Consider the following 23,562-nt stretch of genomic DNA (forward strand, 5'->3'; position numbering starts at 1 on the left):
CATCAGTTAAGCTCAAAATATCATTATTTGTGTTATTAAGGTGTTAATGTTGTGTGCAGTCACATAACGTTATATCTAATGTTTTACCACGACAACCTGGCTCTTGTACATCAGGTTCATTGGGAAAGCAACCAAGAGGTAGATGTTTCTGTTCTTGTGATTTTTAAATATTTGTTAAAGTTCCTAAAATAGCCCTTCAACCTTTGAACTTGACTATGAAGAACCCTTGGAAACAAGACAGAAACTGCCTCTTGATTGTATAAACAGTTGTACTGCAAATGACAATATGGGTTACGTACAGCATTGAGGATGTTGAAGGGCTCCTTGGATAAAGATGCTCATGGGCCTGAAAGAAAACACTGAATAGATAATAAAGCCTCTATGGATGGAGTCTCTGACTAGTCGATCCGTCAACAGGTGTATCTTACAGAGAGAACGGTCATCTCATAACACAGCCACAGGTCTGACAACACACATTTATTTGTATTTATCAAGTGTTGGTTTTTTTCATCACGAAGGCATATACTATTTTCTCTGTATATTACTTGTTATATATTTATATAGAAACAAAAATAAGGGTACATTTTTGCTGAATAAGATTGAAGAATACCAGCAAAGGGCAATGTAAACCATGTTCCATCAAACTTAGCTAAAAAGGTAACTTAACCTACCCTTTCCCACATTTCAACAGTAACATATTTGCATAGGCAAAATGAGATTAGCCCTTTTAACAGTGTATTTCCTGAATTCTTTATATATCTAAAAATCTTTTTCCAGTTGAACACAATTAAACAATCAAACAAACAAAAGTAAACTAGGCTAATCATCCTAACGCTCAATACATATTTTCTGTGCACATTTTGTTTACAGTGTTTTAGGCTTCAAGTAGATCTAAAAACAAAGTGTACATTGACAACTAGATGTGAAATAAAGGAACCAATATGAGAGGTAGTGAAAACACTAATGACACTCTTAAAGGAGAAACAAAGCAAATAAGGCCAATGCTTCTCTAAATCACATCAAATGACAATTTAGATCAAATTCATTCTCTGTCAACAAACCTCTGCCACCTTTCAAAGCCATTCATTCTGCATTGAAGTCAACATTTGAACAGATATGACAATATGGCTATGATATCGCCTCGTCATGAATAGTTAAATCCTTGTTGAAATGCCAGTAAAATTAACAACCATTTCCTTCCATGGAGTGAAAATAATTAGTTACTCAGAGTCAAGACAAGACAGTACACCCAGACAACACAATACTACTCTTCACCCATCGTAAAATGTTCATTTTCAAATCATTCAGAACCATTTTCCTACCCCCCAAAAATATGCTATTGGCTTCTCTTGCGGAACAGTTGCTCACCGTACAAATGTAAACTTGGTTTGATTGCACCATCATTTCAGTGTCTGGTTGGTCAAACATTGTGAAGTTACAGGTGAAATAACATCTAAACTGAGCAAGTAATTATTTTGTAAAATGTGAGTTGTCATTAATAGAGCGACATAAAAAGGTATCTTCTAACCACTGTGGTGCATGCATACTGGATCACTTTTACTGTGTCATTCACTCAAAATATAACATGTTCTCTGCACTGTATGCAAACACTGTTCAAATATTTCTATAAAGGTAGCTGAATGTGAACTAAATATAGGGAATGTTAGAATATAGTTGGATGTTCAAAATGGCTGATATCATTAGGCTATGCTATATGTTCATTTTTATGACGACAAAAATGGAAATACTCTACATCTGATCCAATTGCACTTCAATAACCTACAGTATATGGGCTTTATTAAAACTGGCCTTGGCACATGAACTTCAGGTAGTAAGACCTGATGGCAGAATGATGTTCTTACAAAACAGTGGTTTCCATGACACCTGAATATCATTACCCACCAGTGGTGATAACATACAACTCTCACAATATACTTTACTCACAGACCTCTGCACATCAACAGGTGACAAAGGCCTACAATAATTTGTCTATCTTTAAAAAACATTTTTTTAAAGAATGCACAAAATTTGAATTGAAAATACAGTACCAGTCAAAAGTTTGGATACACCTTCAAGGGTTTTTATTTGTAGAATAATAGTGAAGACATCAATACTATGAAATAACATATGGAATCATGTAGGGTAAAAAAAACATGTTTTAAGTTAAACAAATTAAATATATATATTTAATATGAGATTCTTGAAAGTAGCCACCCTTTGCACACTCTTGGCATTCTCTCAACCAGCTTCACCTGGAATGCTTTCCAACAGTCCTGAAGGAGTTCCACATATGCTGAGCACTTGTTGGCTGCTATTCCTTCACTCTGCGGTCCAACTCATCCCAAACCATCTCAATTGGGTTGGTGTTGGGTGATTGTGGAGGCCAGGTCATTGGATTCAGCACTCCATCACTCTCCTTGGTCAAATACCCTTACACAGCCTGGAGGTGTGTTTTCGGTCATTGTCCTGTTGAAAAACAAATGACAGTCACACTAAGCGCAAACCAGATGGGATGGTGTATCGCTGCAGGATGCTGTGGTAGCCATACTTGATAAGTGTGCTTTGAATTCTAAGTAAATCACAGACAGTGTCAACAGCAAAGCACCCCCATACCTCTTCCTTCATGCTTCACTGTGGGAACCACACATACGAAGATCATCCATTCCCCTATTCTGTGTCTCACAAAGACACGGCAGTTGGAACCAAAAATCTCACATCAGACCAAAGGACAGATTTCAACCGGTCTAAAGTCCATTGCTTGTGTTTCTTGGCACAAGCAAGTCTCTTCTTATTATTATTGGTGTCCTTTAGTAGTGGTTTCTTTGCAGCAATTCGACAATGACTCATGCAGTCTCCCCTGAACAGTTGATGTTGAGATGTGTTTGACTTGAACTCTGTGACGCATTTATTTGGGCTGCAATCTGAGGTGCAGTTAACTCTAATGAACTTATCCTCTGTAGCAGAGGTAACTCTGGGTCTTCCTTCCCTGTGGCGGTCCTCATGAGAGCCAGTTTCATCATAGCGCTTGATGGTTTTAGCACTTGAAGAAAGAACTCAGTTATTGAAATTTTCCAGATTGACTGACCTTCATGTCTTAAAGTAATGATGGACTGTCATTTCACTTTGCTTATTTGAGCTGTTCTTGTCATAACATGGACTTGGTCTTTTACCAAATAGGGATATCTTCTGTATACCCCCCTATCTTGTCACAACACAACTGATTGGCTCAAATCTACAAATTAACTTTTAACAAGGCACACCTATTAATTGAAATGCAAACCAGTTGACTACCTCTTGAAGCTGGTTGAGAGAATGCCAAGAGTGTGCAAAGCTGTCATCAAGGCAAAGGGTGGCTACTTTGAATATTCTCAAATATAAAATATTGATTTCATATGTGTTATTTCATAGTATTGATGTCTTCACTATTATTCTAAAAATAAAAACCCTTGAATGAGTAGGTGTGCCCAAACTTTTGACTGGTACTATATATATTTTAGACCTACAGTATATGTTCATGGGACATTAAAATGTAGACTCAGCGATATCGACACAGAAAGTAAACAGCATTGTGGGTTAATTTCCACAACAACTAAGAGCGTTGAAGCGCGAGGCTCAACTTCCCCACTGTTTTGGTCCCCTGGCTACCACGCTATAAGAGCGGGAACTGAACCCATGCACATGCGCAGATACTGTGTGTGACTGTGTAGGAGAACATCTTGCATCTCGCTCATTGCAATATCTATGGTGGCGATGTCATTTCGCTGAGTCTACCTTTACCATATTTAAAATGTTTGATACGTGTGTATCTGGACGGCAGGTACACACATTAATGCATGCCGCAATTTTAGGAAAAAGAACGAATTGTCTCAAGTCTCTATTCACCTCCCTTGACCATCCCTGGGAAGCAGAGAGACTGTTAAAGGCATGGGGTCAGTGATGTTCCAAGCATCTTACTGGCACCTCGCTAGCCAGGCTGAAATGGACAATCAGCAGTAGAAACAAAATAGCAAAGTGTTCTCCTCACCCGTTTCGTAAAAAGCTGAGGGATTCGGCTGGATGAATTTAACCACTCAAATTCATAAACAAGAGCAATAGATGCAAGGACTGACCATGCATGATACCAACATGACAGTTTGAACCATGTTTGAGGCTCTATGAACCATGTTTGGAGGCTATACAGTGTTTGTTTACATTGTTTACAAACATTGGAGTAAAACAAGCTTCTATTTTGGGTATTGATGGTGGACAACAGTTGAACTAAGCTCATGAGGCATTTATAAATTATATTCTTCAAGAATCAATGATCATTAATGAAAATCCAAAAATTAATGTAGCAATTGCTGATTGCCCCTTTAAAGACAGACACACACATCTGGTGAACAGGACTGTAAACCTCTAAACCACCTCCATAGAAAACACGATTCCACCAGGCATCTTCTGCTCTCAGCTGGGCTGTTCCTTAGCTGGCACTGACCCCCTTCAGTCTAAAACTAGCTACAGCTTTAAAACCAGAAGCCACATAGGCATACTTCATAATTCCATGTCTCTGCAATGCAGACCCCTCTTAGACCTCATGGCTATGCATCAGACATACCACCATCTCATACTTGACCTTCCAAATCAAGGCTTGATTACTACCATTTATATTATATGCAGTAGAAAAATGAAAAAGTTTACAGTTCTCTTTCATTTGAGAGCTTGAAAGTATTCATGATTTATTGTCTGAAACGGATTGAATGTTTGATTAGTTTTTTTTTCTCCAGCAATGATTCCAACCTCTGACATAACCTGTGCTTCTCTTAGATTGAGATGGTGAGGGAAAAGACAGGTAGAACTGTACTGTGTTTACTAAACTGTGGCTGTTACCATAACAAGCAGCGCTTGTGCCGCCTTTTCTCCTCAAGGCTTTGTGATTTCCCGTGGAAAGTCATGTTCATTAGATATTTAGCTGCCCGACCACAATTCCAGGCCTCCTTCTCTTTTAGAGTTGTAAAGAAGGCAAGTGCTTGGAAATTAACACTGCTGTAAAACTTTCAACCTTCTCAAAATCAACAACTGCAAGCTAATTGGCAAATATCGATATTCCCTTCACATAAAACATCAAGAGCTTGACAGGGAAATCCATAGAACAGAAGAAAATACATCTCATATTCAAGAACCTTTGCTGTCCACTGCTAACATACCAAGCCAGTGTAGGGCTAATTCCATTACCGTGTCACATGCAAAGTCAGTGATTTTCCTGCTCACCACAGTCAACTCTACAGCTTTCTTAAAAAGGGCATTGTTGTTGTACTGTAAAAAGTCTGAGGCATGGGACAGAATTTGAGAGAGAAAAATAGAGAACAAGAGAGAGAATGAAAGAGACCGAGCAAAAGGAGAACTCTCAAAAGTACAGTACAGGAACAATGGGTCTACCCTTCCTTTTGTTTGTCTTTGTAACAGTAGCCTGAGGAGCTCTTATCTGCAGTTAAACCAGGAACTAACCCTCAGGGCCACCTGCGAGCAGACAATTGAAATTGCTTAAACTATTCATTATTTTCTGGTTTTCAAAAAAGGAAAATATCTAACCCAGTTCTGGCACCTGATTGTCTTTCTGTTTTGTTTGTTGGGGGGTGGGTTACTTTAGGTGTCTAGGCAGGAGCTTCTCTTGCTGTCCAGAAGGTCTCTGTAAACAGAGGAGTTGAGGAAACGGGGGTAGGAGTCTCTGTGCATCAGGGTGTAGATCTGCAGCTGGGCTTCCTCGTACATCACGTTGTTAGGCTCCGCCAGGCTCAGGTTGATGCCTTCCCTCACCCGTGAATCTAGGCTCACCTGGGGGCAGAGGAGGGGGAGAGAACAGTGACAATGCAATCACTCAAAGAGCTACACGGTCATGTTATCAATGGAGAGAAGCTCACCTCCCACCACCTCCTCACCCACTTTGAGATGGGGGTTTCAATATGTCTTGGAATCAGACCTGGGTCAAATACATGCATGTCAAATATAGTCAAAATACTTGGGTGTACTTGCTTTAATTTTCCACAACGGAACCAATGGAAGTCCGTAAGTGCAACTCTAAAGTAACCCTACAGCTAAATCAAGAAACAATGTGATAGAGTAATACTAGGTACCAGTCAAACTGCTTCCAACCTGATGCCTCCTACCTCTTTCGGTGATAGAATGGAGACGTAGTCCTCATAGATGATCCTGGCTTTCTCATCGATCGCTGTCGGGTCCGTCTCCTTCTTCAGCTCCTCACAGGCCAGCCAGAACAACAGGTTCTCTTCGCTGTACTCAGAGCGCAGAAATTCTCGGAAAATCTCCCTGCCTTCTGAGGAGCGCATCACCAGCTCGAAGCTACGGGCCCAGGCCACCACCTCGTCTAGAGTGGGTTGCCTAAACACACGATACCAGGAACCCAGTGTCAGCAGTCTGGACTCTCACGATACACAGCAAAACAAACAGATTAGTGTGCTTGTCAGCAACAATGTCAGAACTGTTATTCCCCATACCTATTTTATTACCTAACTTCTTCCCAATTACAGTGAATTCAACATGTCAATACCTTCCACAAAGATGAAGTCGATCTCTCCTCCACTTTGAGCCAGGAGAGATTGACATGCATGTCATTGATGTTGTCTCTGTGTACATTTAAGGACCAGCCGTGCTGCCCTCTTCTGGGCCAATTGTATGTCCCTCTATGGGGCACTTAATTTTTACAACTGGGCAGTAGTCCAGTTGTGACAACTTGCTTTATTGATAGCAATATCAAAAAGCAGAGCAGCGCTTATTACGGACAGTCCTCTCCCCAGCTTAGCTACCATTGCATCAATAAGTTGAGCATGACAGTTTATACTCCAGGGTTACATATTGTACTGTAAGATGATGACACGTCTGCAAGTAGTCTCCACCTTAAGATTGATAGCCAGGTGGAGTGATTTGGAAAAATCCATTGTTATAGCGTGAACATTTTGAAATGACTAGCACTTGGCAAATATAGATCGGTCTAAGCAGACATGAAGAGACTGCAATACATACTTTGGTTAGCCACTGTAACCAACCAACTAACCATTCCATTTGGCTGACTTGTCCATGTACTAACAGAACACCTTAGTATGCTCCTAATTACTAGTGATGGGGTAAAACTTTTGATTGTTACATCTCGCAATATTATTTTTGGACGATATTTGACTCCAAGTACCCATATGTATTTTTATCCTATAGCTTGTTCTCCTTTTTAAATAGTGAGTCAACAAGTTTTCAGCACTTTCATTTCCATGACTGATCAAAACTCACAGTATTGAATTGCAATACATATCGTATCGGCACCTGAGCATTGTGATCATTTCATATCGTGAGGTCCCTGGCAGTTCCTAGCCTTACTAATTACCAGTTTGAACGGGAGTATCTTTGTCAGGACTTGTTTGACCTGAGAGTCATGGCTACAGGGACCCATTGAAATGTCATTAAAGGTTGGTAATAGGAGCAATTATGTGCAGGTCTTTCTGTTATTTTAATGTCTTAATCAACAAAACTTTATTTCTATTATTACAGTAGGACCAGGTGATCGGACCAGAAATCCATCTAGCTAGAAGAACAACATGAAGAATGAGTGTTCCGAGGTAGAGCCTAAGGTTGAATTCTGTGCCATGGCCCCAGCCGTGTGAGAACAGTATTTGGCTCACAGTTGTCTGAGCAGCCAGACAGACTACATCGTGTAAATCCGGTTGAATGCTGAAATCCAACAATACTACATATCACAGAAATAATAAGCACACAAAACACTGCAGAGCTGAACCCTATACTCTATATAATGGACCTGCTCCTTTGGGGTGGATGGAAATTATGTCCTCAGTTAACAGCTGTTTCAGTCAAATAACTGAAATCGTGGGAGAGGTGGAGAGAAAATAAAACTCATGCTCTAATTGGCTAACACAGCAAATGAGTGAGCAACACACAGGAATAGATATTGACACAGCAGCAACGCAAGGAGAGAAAATTAAATGGGCCAAAGCAGTAAATTGGACAAAATAATTAGACTACAACATTACTGGCATGGATTCTGGCAAATTTTTTGCATGCAATAATAAAATAATTTCCGGCATCCTTTCTTGAGGTAACCTGTCCTAATGTCTATGTACAATACCTGCAAAAACAAGGAAGAACAGAAGTGACCAATGGCCATTAACTTGTGACAACACGAAAACAAAAACTGTTTTCCCTGTCTGGCACTAACACTTTAACTTGTATGTTCCTGACTGTTTTGACTGTCACATGGTTGGCTCACCCAGCTACTTTCAGTTGAATGACTGTAAATTGCTCTGGATAAGAGTGTCTGCTAAAACAATTTGGTATTTTCTCAGAGACAACCTAAGGAAAAAGGCATAGCTGGCAACGTACTGCTCTTCCGTGGCTTCAATACTATCCATTTTAGTGCATGCCCGTTCGGAACCCTCCATGCGGTCCTCATTCCTGGAACAGGAGAAGCAGAAAGAGATTACTATTGCTTTCAAACCGTTTCCATATTCAAACATACTTATTCATATGGCAGTCTAAATGTTGTATCTTTGTTGAAACTACTGCCTGAGAACAGGTATGCATTCTTCTAACAACCAGTGAACGCTTGACATGAAAACAACCTGTGTGGGGAGTGAGGCTCCTTGCTATTTACAGTTCACAAAACCTTTACAAAATCCCTATGCAGGAAATGTACATGTTAAACACATGTTGGATACACAATAACAAACTATTGTAACACAAATGTAATTGCAACACATTAACAATGCATTCCGCCAGTCTTTCCTTTCACAAAAACCTGAAATGCTAGTTTGGAAGTGCATTTTTTTTGTTCCTAAATAGTTTACAAATGTATTGGAAAGAGGTAATCAAGTCATTTCACATGCCATGCAAACGGAGTGTACACATAGCAAATTTCAGATAGGGATGTATTGGAGAAACAGCTTGTTTATATGCCACTGTGTAAATACTGCTATGCACATTTGACTGACTTGAGCTTGGATGTAGCCTAGTATAGGCCTATTGTTTCAGCATGTGTCATACAATCATTACTTTAACACTAAACATCACAAAAATGGTGATACACAAATAGACAGACATCCATTCCCCCCCCCTAAAAAATACCTTCAGTATCCCTGATGAAGTCAGCAAGTTGATTTAACTACAAGTATTTAACAAATTAATAACAAGTAAAGAAGTGAAACCCAAATGGGATGCGTAGCCTATAAATCTACACATTTCCCAGTGTTTAGCCTTCACAGTATTGAGATCTGGGCGATAAGGCGAAAATATATCAACGTTAGGGATGTAAAAAAATAATAATAATAATTAAAAAACACTTAATAGTATCGTGAATTTTGAATTTTGTGTTATTTTTATTGTTTTACTTACATTGCTGCATGAGGGAGTCTGGCACTCTAATGCTGCCACTGTGGAGGGGATGAGATGGGAACAAACAGAGAGGGCGAGAGGGATGCCATGGCAACTTGGCTACAGCCAAGACTAGCTAACTTGTAGCAGCTACAATGTTATTTATCATCCCAAATAATAGTGCTCGTCTTGACTGGAGAAGCTATAGCTATCTAGGCTAATTGAGGCCACATGCTGCGCTTTCTCCCCAACCCCATTCCAATAAAACAACTGCCTACCAGTTGGTTGCTCGGTGTAGCCTACACTCATTTCGCTAACTTTTAATTTCCTAATTTCATTCCATCTTGCATTGAATTAGTGAACTCACTCTACAGAGCATATTTGTTGCTTTGATTGGCTAACATAAACAACAAGCTATACACGAAGGTTACCGGTCTTTTTATGGTGCGTACAGTGCACGTCAAAAAAAACTACATTGAAAGGTTTGTTGTTTTATTAAATAAAAAAATCTAAAATGGCATGGTATATCCTTGTACAGTGCATTCAGAAAGCATTCAGACCCCTTGACTTTGTTACATTACTGCTAAATGACTTAAATGTAAATGTAAATTACAGCCTTATTCTAAAATGGAGCAAATAGTTCCCCCCCTCAATCGACACAACACACCTTAATGACAAAGCAAAAACAGGTTTAGAAATTTGAGCTTTTTAAACAAAATGTTTTTTTAAATACAAGACTCATATCACATTTACATAAGTATTCAGACCCTTTACATAGTACTTTGTTGAAGCACCTTTGGCAGCAATTACAGCCTCAAGTCTTCTTGGGTATGACACTAAAAGCTTGGCAAACCTGTATTTGGAGATTTTCTCCCATTTCTCTGCAGATCCTCTCAAGCCCTGTCAGGATGGATGGGGAGCATCGATGCACAGCTATTTTCAGGTCTCTCCAGAGATATTTGATCGGGTTCAAGTCCGGGCTCTGGCTGGGCCACTCAAGGACATTCAGAGACTTGTCCTGAAGCCACTCCTGCGTTGTCTTGACTGTGTGCTTAGGATTGTTGTCCTGTTGGAAGATTGCCCCAGCCTGAGGTCCTGAGGGCTCTGAAGCAGGTTTTCATCAAGGACCTCTGTACTTTGCTCGGTCTGAGAGTCTTTAAGTGCCTTTTAGCAAACTCCAAGCGGGCTGTCACGTGCATTTACTGAGGAGTGGCTTCCGTCAGGCCACTCTACCATAAAGGCCTGATTGGTGGAGTGCTGCAGAGATGGTTGTCCTTCTGGAAGATTCTCCCAACTCCACAGAGGAACTCCGGAGCTCTGTCAGAGTGACCATCAGGTTCTTGGTCACCTCCCTGGCCAAGGCCCTTCTACCCCAATTGCTCAGTTTGGCTGGGCAGTCAGCTCTAGGAAGAGTCTTAGTGGTTCCAAACCTCTTCCATTTAAGAACGATGGAGGCTACTGTATTCTTGGGGCCCTTCATTACTGCAGAAATGTTTTGGTACCCTTCCCTAGAATGTGCCTCGACACAATCCTGTCTCTGAGCTCTATGGATATTTCCTTCAACCTCATGGCCTGGTTTTTGCTCTGACATGCACTGTCAACTGTGGGACCTTATATAGACAGGCGTGTGCACCTTTCCAAATTATGTCCAATCAATTGGATTTACCACAGGTGGACTCCAATCAAGTTGTAGAAACATCTCAAGGATGATCAATGGAAACAGGATGCACCTGAGCTCTACTTTGAGTCTCATAGCAAAGTGTCTGAATATATATGTAAATATGATATTTCAGTTACATTTTTTTATACATTTTCAAGTGTCTAAAAACCTGTTTTCACTTCATCGTGATGGGTGTGTAGATTGGTGAGAAAAAACATTTATTTAATCAATTTTAGAACAAGGCTAATGTAACAAAATGTGGAAAAAGTCAAGAAGCCAGATTACTTTCCGAATGCACTGTATGTAACAATTTCACAAGGAACGTTTGATTTCATTCAGAAAAAGCCTTTGTGTTAAAATAGGCCTATATATATTTATTTTTTTTTTGCTTCCAAAAATGATACTAGTCCCTAATCAGTATTTTTCTCAGCGATTTCCAATGGTCTCCATTTGGAAAGCTTGCTTTCCAGAAGTTATTGTGTTAGAAAGTTAGCTAGCAGTTCTCAGCTGTTAGCATTTTCTTACTGGCAATAAAAACAGATGACTGCCATAACTGCATTATTTAATGTAACAAATCAAACATTAAAATACACTTTTACAGTACAGTAAAAATCCACACCGGTGCGTGGATCAATACATGTTTCATACCAACTGAGCTTTCAGCTCTCCTCCCCAAACAAAGCTGTGCTGTATCTTTATTTCAAATCGGGGGAAATGATGTCATCAAATGAACTGACTGACTAACTTGCTGGGGAGACCACAGCCTAAACCAATAAAAAAAAGTGTCTCCTCTTATTTGCCTGGTTCTTCCAATCACAGGAATCTGGGCCTGCAGAATATGATCTTGGATCCCCATCTAATATATGGGAATTCCAACAGACACAGGCTTAAGGGAGGTGCCAAATCGCATAGCAGCAGGGAAGTACAGCGGTTGACACAGACACAGGGCATAGCCATAGTCAGATTGGATTGACTTCATCTCTAATAGCAGACTCCTAGTGCCATGCTGCTAACTGCTCCTATAATCCTCATGGGCTTCCGCTTCAGGTATAGCCTCTTGACACAGCAGCGTCTCTCCAAGAGCTTCAGATGACGAGTTCTTCTTATGTGCTTCCGCCTCAGGGACAGTCTCTTGTAACAGCAGTGTTTCTCTAAGTGATGAGTAGTTCCTCTTCTTTACATCAAAATTGTATAAATTAAACTAGCCATGGTCCAGTCAAACCTAATAAACCTAGACTATATCATATTTGTTTACAAACTACAGCCTGTGCACTTTGTGGACCTACACTACCGTTCAAAAGTTTGTGGTCAATTAGAAATGTCCTTGTTTTTTAAAGAAAAGCACATTTTTGGTCCATTCAAATAACATCAAATTTATCATACAGTGTAGACATGGTTAACATTGTAAATGACTATTGTATCTGGAAACGGCTGATTTTTAATGGAATACCTACACAGGCGTACTGAGGCCCATTATCAGCAACCATCACTCCCGTGTTCCAATGGCACATTGTGTTAGCTAATCTCGAGGGAGATTATCTGTGGTCTTGTATGTCTTCCATTTCCTAATAATTGATTTCTTCTAACCAAGCTGCTTACCTATTGCAGATTCAGTCTTCCCAGCCTGGTGCAGGTCTACAATGTTGTTTCTGGTGTCCTTAACAGCTCTTTGGTCTTGGCCATAGTGGAGTTTGGAGTGTGACTGTTTGAGGTTGTGGACAGGTGTCTTTTATACTGATAACAAGTTCAAACAGGTGCCATTAATACAGGTAACGAGTGGAGGACAGAGGAGCCTCTTAAAGAAGTTACAGGTCTGTGAGAGCCAGAAATCTTGCTTGTTTGTAGGTGACCAAATACTTATTTACCACCATCATTTGCAAATAAATTCATTAAAAATCCTACAATGCGATTTTCTGGATTTTTTTTCTCATTTTGTCAGTCATAGTTGAAGTGTACCTATGATGAAAAGGCCTCTCTCATCTTTTTAAGTGGGAGAACTTGCACAATTGACTAAATACTTTTTTGCCCCACTGTATAAATTGTTGTCCTGTTTAAAGAAGCAATAAAACTGACCACCTTTAGACTAGTTGAGTATCTGGAGCATCAGCATTTGTGGGTTAGAGTAAAGACTCCAAATAGCCAGAAAAAAATTACTTTCTTTTGAAACTCGTCAATCTATTCTTAATCTGAGAAATGAAGGATATTCCATGCGAGACATTGCCAAGAAACTGAAAATCTCGTACAACGCTGTGTACGACTCCCTTCACAGAACACTGCAAACTGGCTCTAACCAGAATATAATAGAGATAAGTACATTAGTGTCTAGTTTGAGAAACAGACACCTCACAAGTCCTCAACTGGCAGCTTCATTAAATAGTACCCACAAAACACCAGTCTCAACGTCAACAGTGAAGAGGCGACTCCGGGATGCTGGCCTTCTAGGCAGAGTTGCAAAGAAAAAGCTATGGATGCGGTCCAAACACTTAAAGACACACCCTCGTCCACTTGTGCCCTTGGGGGAATCCCCGTCTCCATCTTGGAGGGTGATCCAAATTATTAGTCAAACAAGGGACGTTTGCAACGTAAGCCCCTCAGCACTCGTTTTTAGTCGGCTTGCGAGTGTACAATTATGTTCACGCCGGGACCTGAAACTCCCCATAATTCAATTCGCGAAGAATGTACATCCGCTAAGAAAAGTCCACGAAAACTTAAAACAAAATTAATGTAGAAGTCAACCTACAAGTGTAAATAAAAATGAATGCAAATAAGTTCGAAATTGTGCTATTAATGCACATGACGGCACAAACACGTCTCGTAAGAAGTCAAGTTCCAGCTAGGCAGGCTAACTTTATTTAGCCAAATAATTTGCTAGCTATCATACAGTAGACGTATATTAATAATTCTATATTTAATATAAGAAGACATGCACTCAATTGACTGTAGCGCATCTAAAGCAACCACAAGCTACAGGTGGCTGAAAACAATCATCACGGGATGAACGAGTGACGAATTTCCGGCCAATGGCGGTCCATTTAAAAATCATTCATTCCTCCCTCACCCCTTGCCCTGCAAGTGTATACTTGTCAGACGTCATGATATGTCATCAGAAGTGTCCACTTCATTTGAGGGCTGAGGGGATAGGGTGTCTTAAGAGTTTGGACCAAATCCCATATCTCAGATTGCCCAATAAAAAGAAAAGATTAAGATGGGCAAAAGAGCACAGACACTGGACCGAGGAACTCTGTCTAGAAGACCAGCATCCCGGAGTCGCCTCTTCACTGTTGACGTTGAGACTGGTGTTTTGCGGGTAACTATTTAATGAAGCTGCCAAGGACATTTCTAAGTCACCCAAAACTTTTGAACGGTAGTGTATGTTACTCTGAAAGCATCTACCAGTGACAGGAAATTACCACAGGAACCCCCCCACCAATCAATTGAATTGAGCCATTCGTGCAGCTAGGTTCCAGGTTGAGCACTAAGCATTCAGAAAACCCCTCTTAATCTTCATCTGTACCCATATATGGCATGTCTCTTCCTACATTTGTTATCTCCCATTTAACTGCAAGTCGCACAGTGGTCAATATTAGCATCTTCATCAAAGTATCCTTTGTGCTGATATAATTGAGCTCACCAGCCACAGGCTCTTACACATGCTGAGCTGACTCTAAATATACATGTTCGTCACAGCTGTTTTGCATGTGATGTGAAGATGGGAATAAGCTGGCTGTTCCTAGACTAGATGAGGCCTCCATATTATTGGGGAGATTTGTGGGGGCTGCATATTAGAAACAGGGCCATAGTTCTGTAGACCTATATTGTGGGTTCACTGTCTAAGACTGACTTGGCTGCGGTGGAGTCCTCAAGCTTGCTTTGTTCAGCCCCCATCTTCCGCTTACAGTAGGTTCAAAAGATTCAAACTTGTCACTACAAGTTTACTTCATAAGTTGGGCCCACTTCATATTAGGGCTGGGCGAAATGGCCAAACTATCATATCAAGGTATTAAAAACAAAATTGGATGGCATGATGGTATTTCATGCTTTTGAATAATAAGTTGTAAATTTGCTGTTGGAATAATTCTATAGTTAGAATATAATAGTGGGCACTTTGAATAGTGTTGTTTGACATGACAACGAATGAAAATGCCAGGGTGGAGTTACTGTGACATGGTAGGAACCAAAGTTTTCATAAGTGTTTCCTTGGTGACCCTATAATCTTTGGCTAAATGTAATGTTTTCTCATGCTACTTCATATAATTAACATATTCATGCTTTTTGTATTCCTCTATGATATCAAAGATAATGTTGCACAAAAATGCTGATTTAGGTCTATACCATCAGTGGTATAATCAGGCTGTTTAGCTAATTACGTTTGCTCTGACTCAGTACATTAGCTAGCATTAGTGGCTAACACAATTTTGGCCCAACTTGCTAAGAAAAGACAAACTAGCTGTTTGCAGATGTAAGAAACAGACTAATAGTGTAATTCATTAATTAAGAAGCGAAGTGAAAACAGCATCGTTGTCATGAACATTGTTGCATGTGCTGCACTGACCATGCAGACTAGAGGTCAACCGATTTTGATTTTTCAACTTCGGTACCGATTATTGGAGGACCAAAAAAGCCGATGCCGATTTTATTTATTTGTAATAATAACAATTACAACAATACTGAATGAACACTTTTTTAAACTTAATATAATACATCAATAAAATCCATTTAGCCTCAAATAAATAAAGAAACAGGTTCAATTTGGTTTAAATAATGCAAAAACAAAGTGTTTGAGAAGAAAGTAATATTTGCCAATATGCAATATGTGCCATGTAAAATATGTGCCATGCAAAAAAGCTAACGTGTAAGTTCCTTGCTCAGAACATGAGAACATATGAAAGTTGGTGGTTCCTTTTAACATGAGACTTCAATATTCCAAGGTAAGAGGTTTTAGGTTGTAGTTAATATAGTATTTATAGGACTATTTCTCTCTATACCATTTGTATTTCATATACCTTTGACTTTTGGATGTTCTTACAGGCACTATAGTATTGCCAGTGTAACAGTATAGCATCTGTCCCTCTCATCGCCCCTACATCAACAACAGCCACACTCGAAGCATCGTGCTCCACAAAAGCTGCGGCCCTTGCAGCGCAAGGGGAATAACTACTCCAAATCTAAAAGCGAGTGACGTTTGAAACGGTATTAGCGCACACCCAGCTAACTAGCTAGCCATTTCGCATTGGTTACACCAGCCATTAGGCTGATAGGCTTGAAGTCATAAACAGCGCTGTGCTTGCGAAGAGCTGCTGGCAAAACGCACGAAAGTGCTGTTTGAATGAATGATTACGGCCTGCTGCTGCTTAGTCAGACTGCTCTATCAAAGACTTAATTATAACATAATAACACACAGAAATACGAGCCTTTGGTCATTAATATGGTCGAATCTGGAAACTATCATTTTGAAAACAAAACGTTTATTATTTCAGTGAAATACGGAACCGTTCGGTATTTTATCTAACGGGTGGCATCCCTAAGTCTAAATATTCTTATTACATTGCACAACCTTCAATGTTATGTCATAATTACGTAAAATTCTGGCAAATTAGTTTGAAAATGAGCCAGGCAGCCCAACCTGTTGCATATACCCCGACTCTGCGTGCAGTGAACGCAAGAGAAATGACACAATTTCACCTGGTTAATATTGCCTGCTAAACTGGATTAGTAGTTATGACTAATGATTATGATTGATTGTTTTTATAAGATAAGTTTAATGCTAGCTAGCAATTTACCTTGGCTTCTACTGCATTCGCGCAACAGGCAGGCTCCTTGTGGAGTGCAACGTTTAGAGCATTGGACTACTTAACTGTGCGGTTGCAAGATTGGTTCCCCTGAGCTGACAAGGTGAAAATCTGTTGTTCTGCCCCTGAACAAGGCAGTTAACCCACCATTCCTAGGCAGTCATTGAAAATAAGAACGTGTTCTTAACTGACTTTCCTAGTTAAAAAGGTATTAGAAAAAAAAAGATCTATATTTAAAAATCTGAAATCGGCACACCAAAAATACCGATTTCCGATTGTTATGAAAACTTGAAATCGGCCTTAATTAATCGTCCATTCCGATTAATCGGTCGACCTCTAATGCAGACTGAATGCAAGTGTCTCGAGGAACAACAAATGCACTCCTTGAGTGACAGGGGGCAGGGCTCGGTCTGTGTGTAAAGCATCATGGAGACAGAGAGAGCGATGATTCAAGTAGAGAGCTATAAAAATGGACGTTACACACAGCGTATCACATTTTACAATCCAAACATTCAAATACCTCTGTAGAAGGTAAAGTAAAAACCCAAACTGGTCCATGCATTAATACTGGTATATCGTAAAATACGGTATACCGGCCAGCCCTACGTGATATTACGTGCTCCTAAAATAATTTACTTACATCATGGTAGTTTTAGAGACAGATACCATGTAGTTATAGAATATAACATTATTACCCAATAGAAGTACTGTATTTACAGGATAACACATCCTTATCGTAGCCTTATAGCATAACACATCCTTATTGTAGCCTTATAGCATAACACATCCTTATCGTAGCCTTATAGCATAACACATCCTTATCGTAGCCTTATAGCATAACACATCCTTATCGTAGCCTTATAGCATAACACATCCTTATCGTAGCCTTATAGCATAACACATCCTTATCGTAGCCTTATAGCATAACACATCCTCATAGCATAACACATCCTTATAGCATAACACATCCTTATAGCATAACACATCCTTATAGCATAACACATCCTTATAGTAGCCTTATAGCATAACACATCCTTATAGCATAACACATCCTTATAGCATAACACATCCTTATAGTAGCCTTATAGCATAACACATCCTTATAGCATAACACATCCTTATAGCATAACACATCCTTATAGTAGCCTTATAGCATAACACATCCTTATAGCATAACACATCCTTATAGCATAACACATCCTTATAGCATAACACATCCTTATAGCATAACACATCCTTATAGCATAACACATCCTCATAGCATAACACATCCTCATAGCATTACACATCCTTATAGTAGCCTTATAGCATAACACATCCTTATAGCATAACACATCCTTATAGCATAACACATCCTTATAGTAGCCTTATAGCATAACACATCCTTATAGTAGCCTTATAGCATAACACATCCTTCTAGTAGCCTTATAGCATAACACATCCTTATAGTAGCCTTATTACATTTACATTTAAGTCATTTAGCAGACGCTCTTATCCAGAGCGACTTACAAATTGGTGCATTCACCTTATGACATCCAGTGGAACAGCCACTTTACAATAGTGCATCTAAATCTTTTAAGGGGGGGGGGGTGAGAAGGATTACTTTATCCTATCCTAGGTATTCCTTAAAGAGGTGGGGTTTCAGGTGTCTCCGGAAGGTGGTGACTGACTCCGCTGTCCTGGCGTCGTGAGGGAGTTTGTTCCACCATTGGGGGGCCAGAGCAGCGAACAGTTTTGACTGGGCTGAGCGGGAACTGTACTTCCACAGTGGTAGGGAGGCGAGCAGGCCAGAGGTGGATGAACGCAGTGCCCTTGTTTGGGTGTAGGGCCTGATCAGAGCCTGGAGGTACTGAGGTGCATAACACATCCTGATAGCATAACACATCCTTATAGCATAACACATCCTTATAGCATAACACATCCTTATAGCATAACACATCCTTATAGTGGCCTTATAGCATAACACATCCTTATAGCATAACACATCCTTATAGCATAACACATCCTTATAGTAGCCTTATAGCATAACACATCCTTATAGCATAACACATCCTTATAGTGGCCTTATAGCATAACACATCCTTATAGTGGCCTTATAGCATAACACATCCTTATAGCATAACACATCCTTATAGCATAACACATCCTTATAGTAGCCTTATAGCATAACACATCCTTATAGCATAACACATCCTTATAGTAGCCTTATAGCATAACACATCCTTATAGCATAACACATCCTTATAGTGGCCTTATAGCATAACACATCCTTATAGCATAACACATCCTTATAGCATAACACATCCTTATAGCATAACACATCCTTATAGCATAACACATCCTTATAGTGGCCTTATAGCATAACACATCCTTATAGTGGCCTTATAGCATAACACATCCTTATAGCATAACACATCCTTATAGCATAACACATCCTTATAGTGGCCTTATAGCATAACACATCCTTATAGTGGCCTTATAGCATAACACATCCTTATAGCATAACACATCCTTATAGTGGCCTTATAGCATAACACATCCTTATAGTGGCCTTATAGCATAACACATCCTTATAGTGGCCTTATAGCATAACACATCCTTATAGTGGCCTTATAGCATAACACATCCTTATAGTGGCCTTATAGCATAACACATCCTTATAGTGGCCTTATAGCATAACACATCCTTATAGCATAACACATCCTTATAGTAGCCTTATAGCATAACACATCCTCATAGTAGCCTTATAGCATAACACATCCTTATAGCATAACACATCCTTATAGCATAACACATCCTTATAGCATAACACATCCTTATAGCATAACACATCCTTATAGTAGCCTTATAGCATAACACATCCTTATAGCATAACACATCCTTATAGCATAACACATCCTTATAGCATAACACATCCTTATAGCATAACACATCCTTATAGCATAACACATCCTTATAGTGGCCTTATAGCATAACACATCCTTATAGCATAACACATCCCACATCCTTATAGCATAACACATCCTTATAGTGGCCTTATAGCATAACACATCCTTATAGCATAACACATCCTTATAGCATAACACATCCTTATAGCATAACACATCCTTATAGCATAACACATCCTTATAGCATAACACATCCTTATAGTGGCCTTATAGCATAACACATCCTTATAGTGGCCTTATAGCATAACACATCCTTATAGTGGCCTTATAGCATAACACATCCTTATAGCATAACACATCCTTATAGCATAACACATCCTTATAGCATAACACATCCTTATAGTGGCCTTATAGCATAACACATCCTTATAGCATAACACATCCTTATAGCATAACACATCCTTATAGCATAACACATCCTTATAGTGGCCTTATAGCATAACACATCCTTATAGCATAACACATCCTTATAGCATAACACATCCTTATAGCATAACACATCCTTATAGCATAACACATCCTTATAGCATAACACATCCTTATAGCATAACACATCCTTATAGTGGCCTTATAGCATAACACATCCTTATAGTGGCCTTATAGCATAACACATCCTTATAGTGGCCCATCTCCGCATTGAGTACCGCTTCCCATTGAAGCATCTTAGTGCAGGTGTGCAAATCTAGGATCCTTTTGGATCATAATTATATGGACAAGAGGTCCATATACCTTGTCCTGATGTGTAGAATGACAGTTTCAAAACGATAGTGTTTCTCAAGTCGTTCTGCCTTTGCCTTTCTCAGGTCAGTAATGCACACTAGGGACAATGTACAATGCAACTGACTGGCAGAACTCTCAGAAGTTGTGTTCCAAACATCAGTTGCCTCCAAACACATGACATATTCCCTCTACATCCAGGACATCAAAGAGTTTCTCAAAACCCCTATGTCTTCACAATAGATCATGGATGTTGATGGATGTATTACTCCAGGCTAATATGAGAACAGACTTATTCTAAGCCCTAAAATATGATATCAAATATTATATCATTTGTAGTCTTAGAGCTTTGTTTATAACCTTTGATCAGTTTGTAAATATATTAAATTACTGTTTGCTGATTTTGTCATCGTAAGCTTCACCCCCGTTATGTAAATGAAAGGACGGCTTATGAATACAATAATGGGATGATGTGCAAACTACAACCAATGATGTCCAGTAAAATGTACAATGTTCAATTCACATTAGCTCCACAGAAAGAGGAAGAGTATTAAGCATTAGTGATGGTAAAAAAAAACGAGTTACATATTGCAATATTATTTGTGGACAACATATCTCTCGTCTCCCTGCAGCAGACACACAGTGAGCAATATGTTTGGAACAGAAATCCCAATATCGAATCACAATATACAGTACCAGTCAAAAGTTGACACACCTTATTCAAGGGTTTCTTTATTTTTACTATTTTCTATATTGTAGAATAATAGTGACCCCATGAAAACTATGAAATAACACATAACGAATCATGTGTTAAACAAATCAAAATATATATTTGAGATTCTTCAAAGTAGCCACCCTTTGCCTTCAAGACACACTTAACGAGCATGACTACCACAGCATTCTGCAGCAATACTCCATCCCATCTGGTTTGCGCTTAGTGGAACTGTCATTTGTTTTTCAACAGGACAATGACCCAACACACCTCCAGGCTGTGTAAGGGCTTTTTGACCAAGGAGAGTGATTGAGTGCTGCTTCAGATGACCTGGCCTCCACAATCAACAGACCTGAACCCAATTAAGATTGTTTGGGATGGACTCTCAGGTGGTGCAGTGGTTAAGGGTGCTGTACTGCAGCGCCAGCTGTGCCATCAGAGACTCTGGGTTCGCGCCCAGGCTCTATTGTAACCGGCCGCGACCGTGAGGTCCGTGCGGCGACGCACAATTGGCCTAGCGTCGTCCGGGTTAGGGAGGGCTTGGCCGGTAGGGATGTCCTTGTTTCATTGGGCACCAGCGACTCCTGTGGCAGGCGGGCACAGTGGCGCACTAACCTATTTTCATGCTTGGAAAAATAACGTTCCCGTACTGAAAGGGGATATTTTGTCAGGACAAGAAGCTAGAATATGCATATAATTGACAGTTTAGGATAGAAAACACTAAAGTTTCCAAAACTGTAAAAATATTGTCTGTGAGTATAACAGAACCGATGTTGCAGGCAAAAGCCTGAGAAAAATCCAAGCAGGAAGGGACTCTTATTTAGAAGGCTCTGCGTTCCAATGCGTCCCTATTGAGCAGTGAATGGGCTATCAACCAGATTACTTTTTATATGGCTTCCCTAATGTGTCTAGTGTCACAATACATAGTTTCAGGCTTTTATTTTTTTAAATGAGCCTGAACGTTAACATTGCGTCAGTGGTCAGCTTAAGTCTCAGTGTTTGGTGCGTAAAGGACAAATGCGGCCATTGTTTCTCTCTCTCCTACTAAGAAGCCACCAGTCCCGGTTGATATATTATCGAATAGTTATTTGAAAAACACCTTGAGGATTGATTATAAACAACGTTTGCCATGTTTCTGTCGATATTATGGAGCTAATTTTGAATATTTTTTGTCGTTTTCGTGACTGCAATTTCCGGGCGATTTCTCAGCCAAACGTGAAGAACAAACGGAGCTATTTCGACTACAAAAATAATATTTTGGGAAAAAAAGGAACATTTGCTATCTAACTGTGAGTCTCATGAGTGAAAACATCCGAAGCTCATCAAAGGTAAACGATTTCATTTGATTGCTTTTCTGATTTCCGTGACCAAGTTACCTGCTGCTAGCTGGACAAATTGCTATGCAAGGCTATCGATAAACGTACACAAATGCTTGTCTAGCTTTGGCTGTAAAGCAGATTTAGAAAATCTGAGACGACAGGGTGATTAACAAAAGGCAAAGCTGTGTCTCAATATATTTCATTTGTGATTTTCATGAATATGAATATTTTCTAGGAATATTTATGTCTGTTGCGTTATGCTAATTAGTGTCAGATGACAACGGTCCCATTCACGGGGTGTCACTAGAGGTTAAGAAGCAGTGCGGCTTGGTTGGGTCGTGTATCGGAGGATGCATGACTTTCAACCTTCGTCTCTCCCAAGCCCAGACGGGAGTTGTAGCGATGAGACAAGATAGTAGCTACTAAAACAATTGGATATCACGAAATTGGGGAGAAAAAGGGGTCAAATTCAACAACAACAAAAAAAAAAAGATGGTTTGGGATGAGTTGGACCGCAGAATGAAGGAATAGCTCAGCATATGTGGGAACAAGGCGGTTGGAAAAGCATTCCAGGTGAAGCTGGTTGAGAGAATGGCGAGAGTGTGCAAATCTGTCATCAAGGCAAAGGGTGGAACTTCGAAGAATCTAAAATATATGTTTTGATTTGTTTAACACTTTTTGGTTACTATATGATTCCATATGTGTTATTTCATACTCTTCACTATTATTCTACAATGTAGAAAATAGTTAAACTTTTGACTGGTACTGTACATAGAATCGTAAAAGTCGCAACCTATAGAATTGTATGAATAACAATACATACAGTACCGTGAGTCGCAATAAATACAGTATCGTATCGGCACCTAAGTAGAGCGATAATATCGTATCGTGAGGGCCCTGGCAATTCCCGGCCCTAGTAAGCAGTAGTATATGGGAGTGTCTTATTAAATTATTTCCCCATGCAGCAGATAATTGGTCTGAAACATTGTTTATGCACCCATAGTACTGAAAACACTGAGCGGAAAAATACCTACAGTATTTCAGCATTCAT

The 23,562-nt window shown here is 39.7% G+C and overlaps 1 protein-coding gene across 6 annotated transcripts in view; it reads right to left on the minus strand.

The window, feature by feature from the left end:
- LOC118371013 (regulator of G-protein signaling 17-like) overlaps window positions 1-23,562 on the minus strand; it is a 373,137-nt gene that overhangs the window by 330,206 nt on the left and 19,369 nt on the right. For 3 of the 6 annotated variants that reach the window (XM_035756299.2, XM_035756303.2, XM_035756301.2), the window contains 3 exons: window positions 8,380-8,451; window positions 6,144-6,375; window positions 463-5,811 (listed from right to left, as the gene is read on the minus strand). In XM_035756299.2, coding sequence (XP_035612192.1) covers window positions 5,623-5,811; window positions 6,144-6,375; window positions 8,380-8,451 — 493 coding nt within the window. In that variant the 3' untranslated portion in view covers window positions 463-5,622. Of the gene's footprint in view, window positions 1-462; window positions 5,812-6,143; window positions 6,376-8,379; window positions 8,452-23,562 lie in introns of those variants that run through there. The other 3 variants (XM_035756302.2, XR_008071180.1, XM_052471086.1) reach the window with 3 other exon arrangements.

The sequence above is a fragment of the Oncorhynchus keta genome, chromosome 2, assembly GCF_023373465.1.
Source record: "Oncorhynchus keta strain PuntledgeMale-10-30-2019 chromosome 2, Oket_V2, whole genome shotgun sequence".
Lineage (NCBI taxonomy): Eukaryota > Metazoa > Chordata > Actinopteri > Salmoniformes > Salmonidae > Oncorhynchus > Oncorhynchus keta.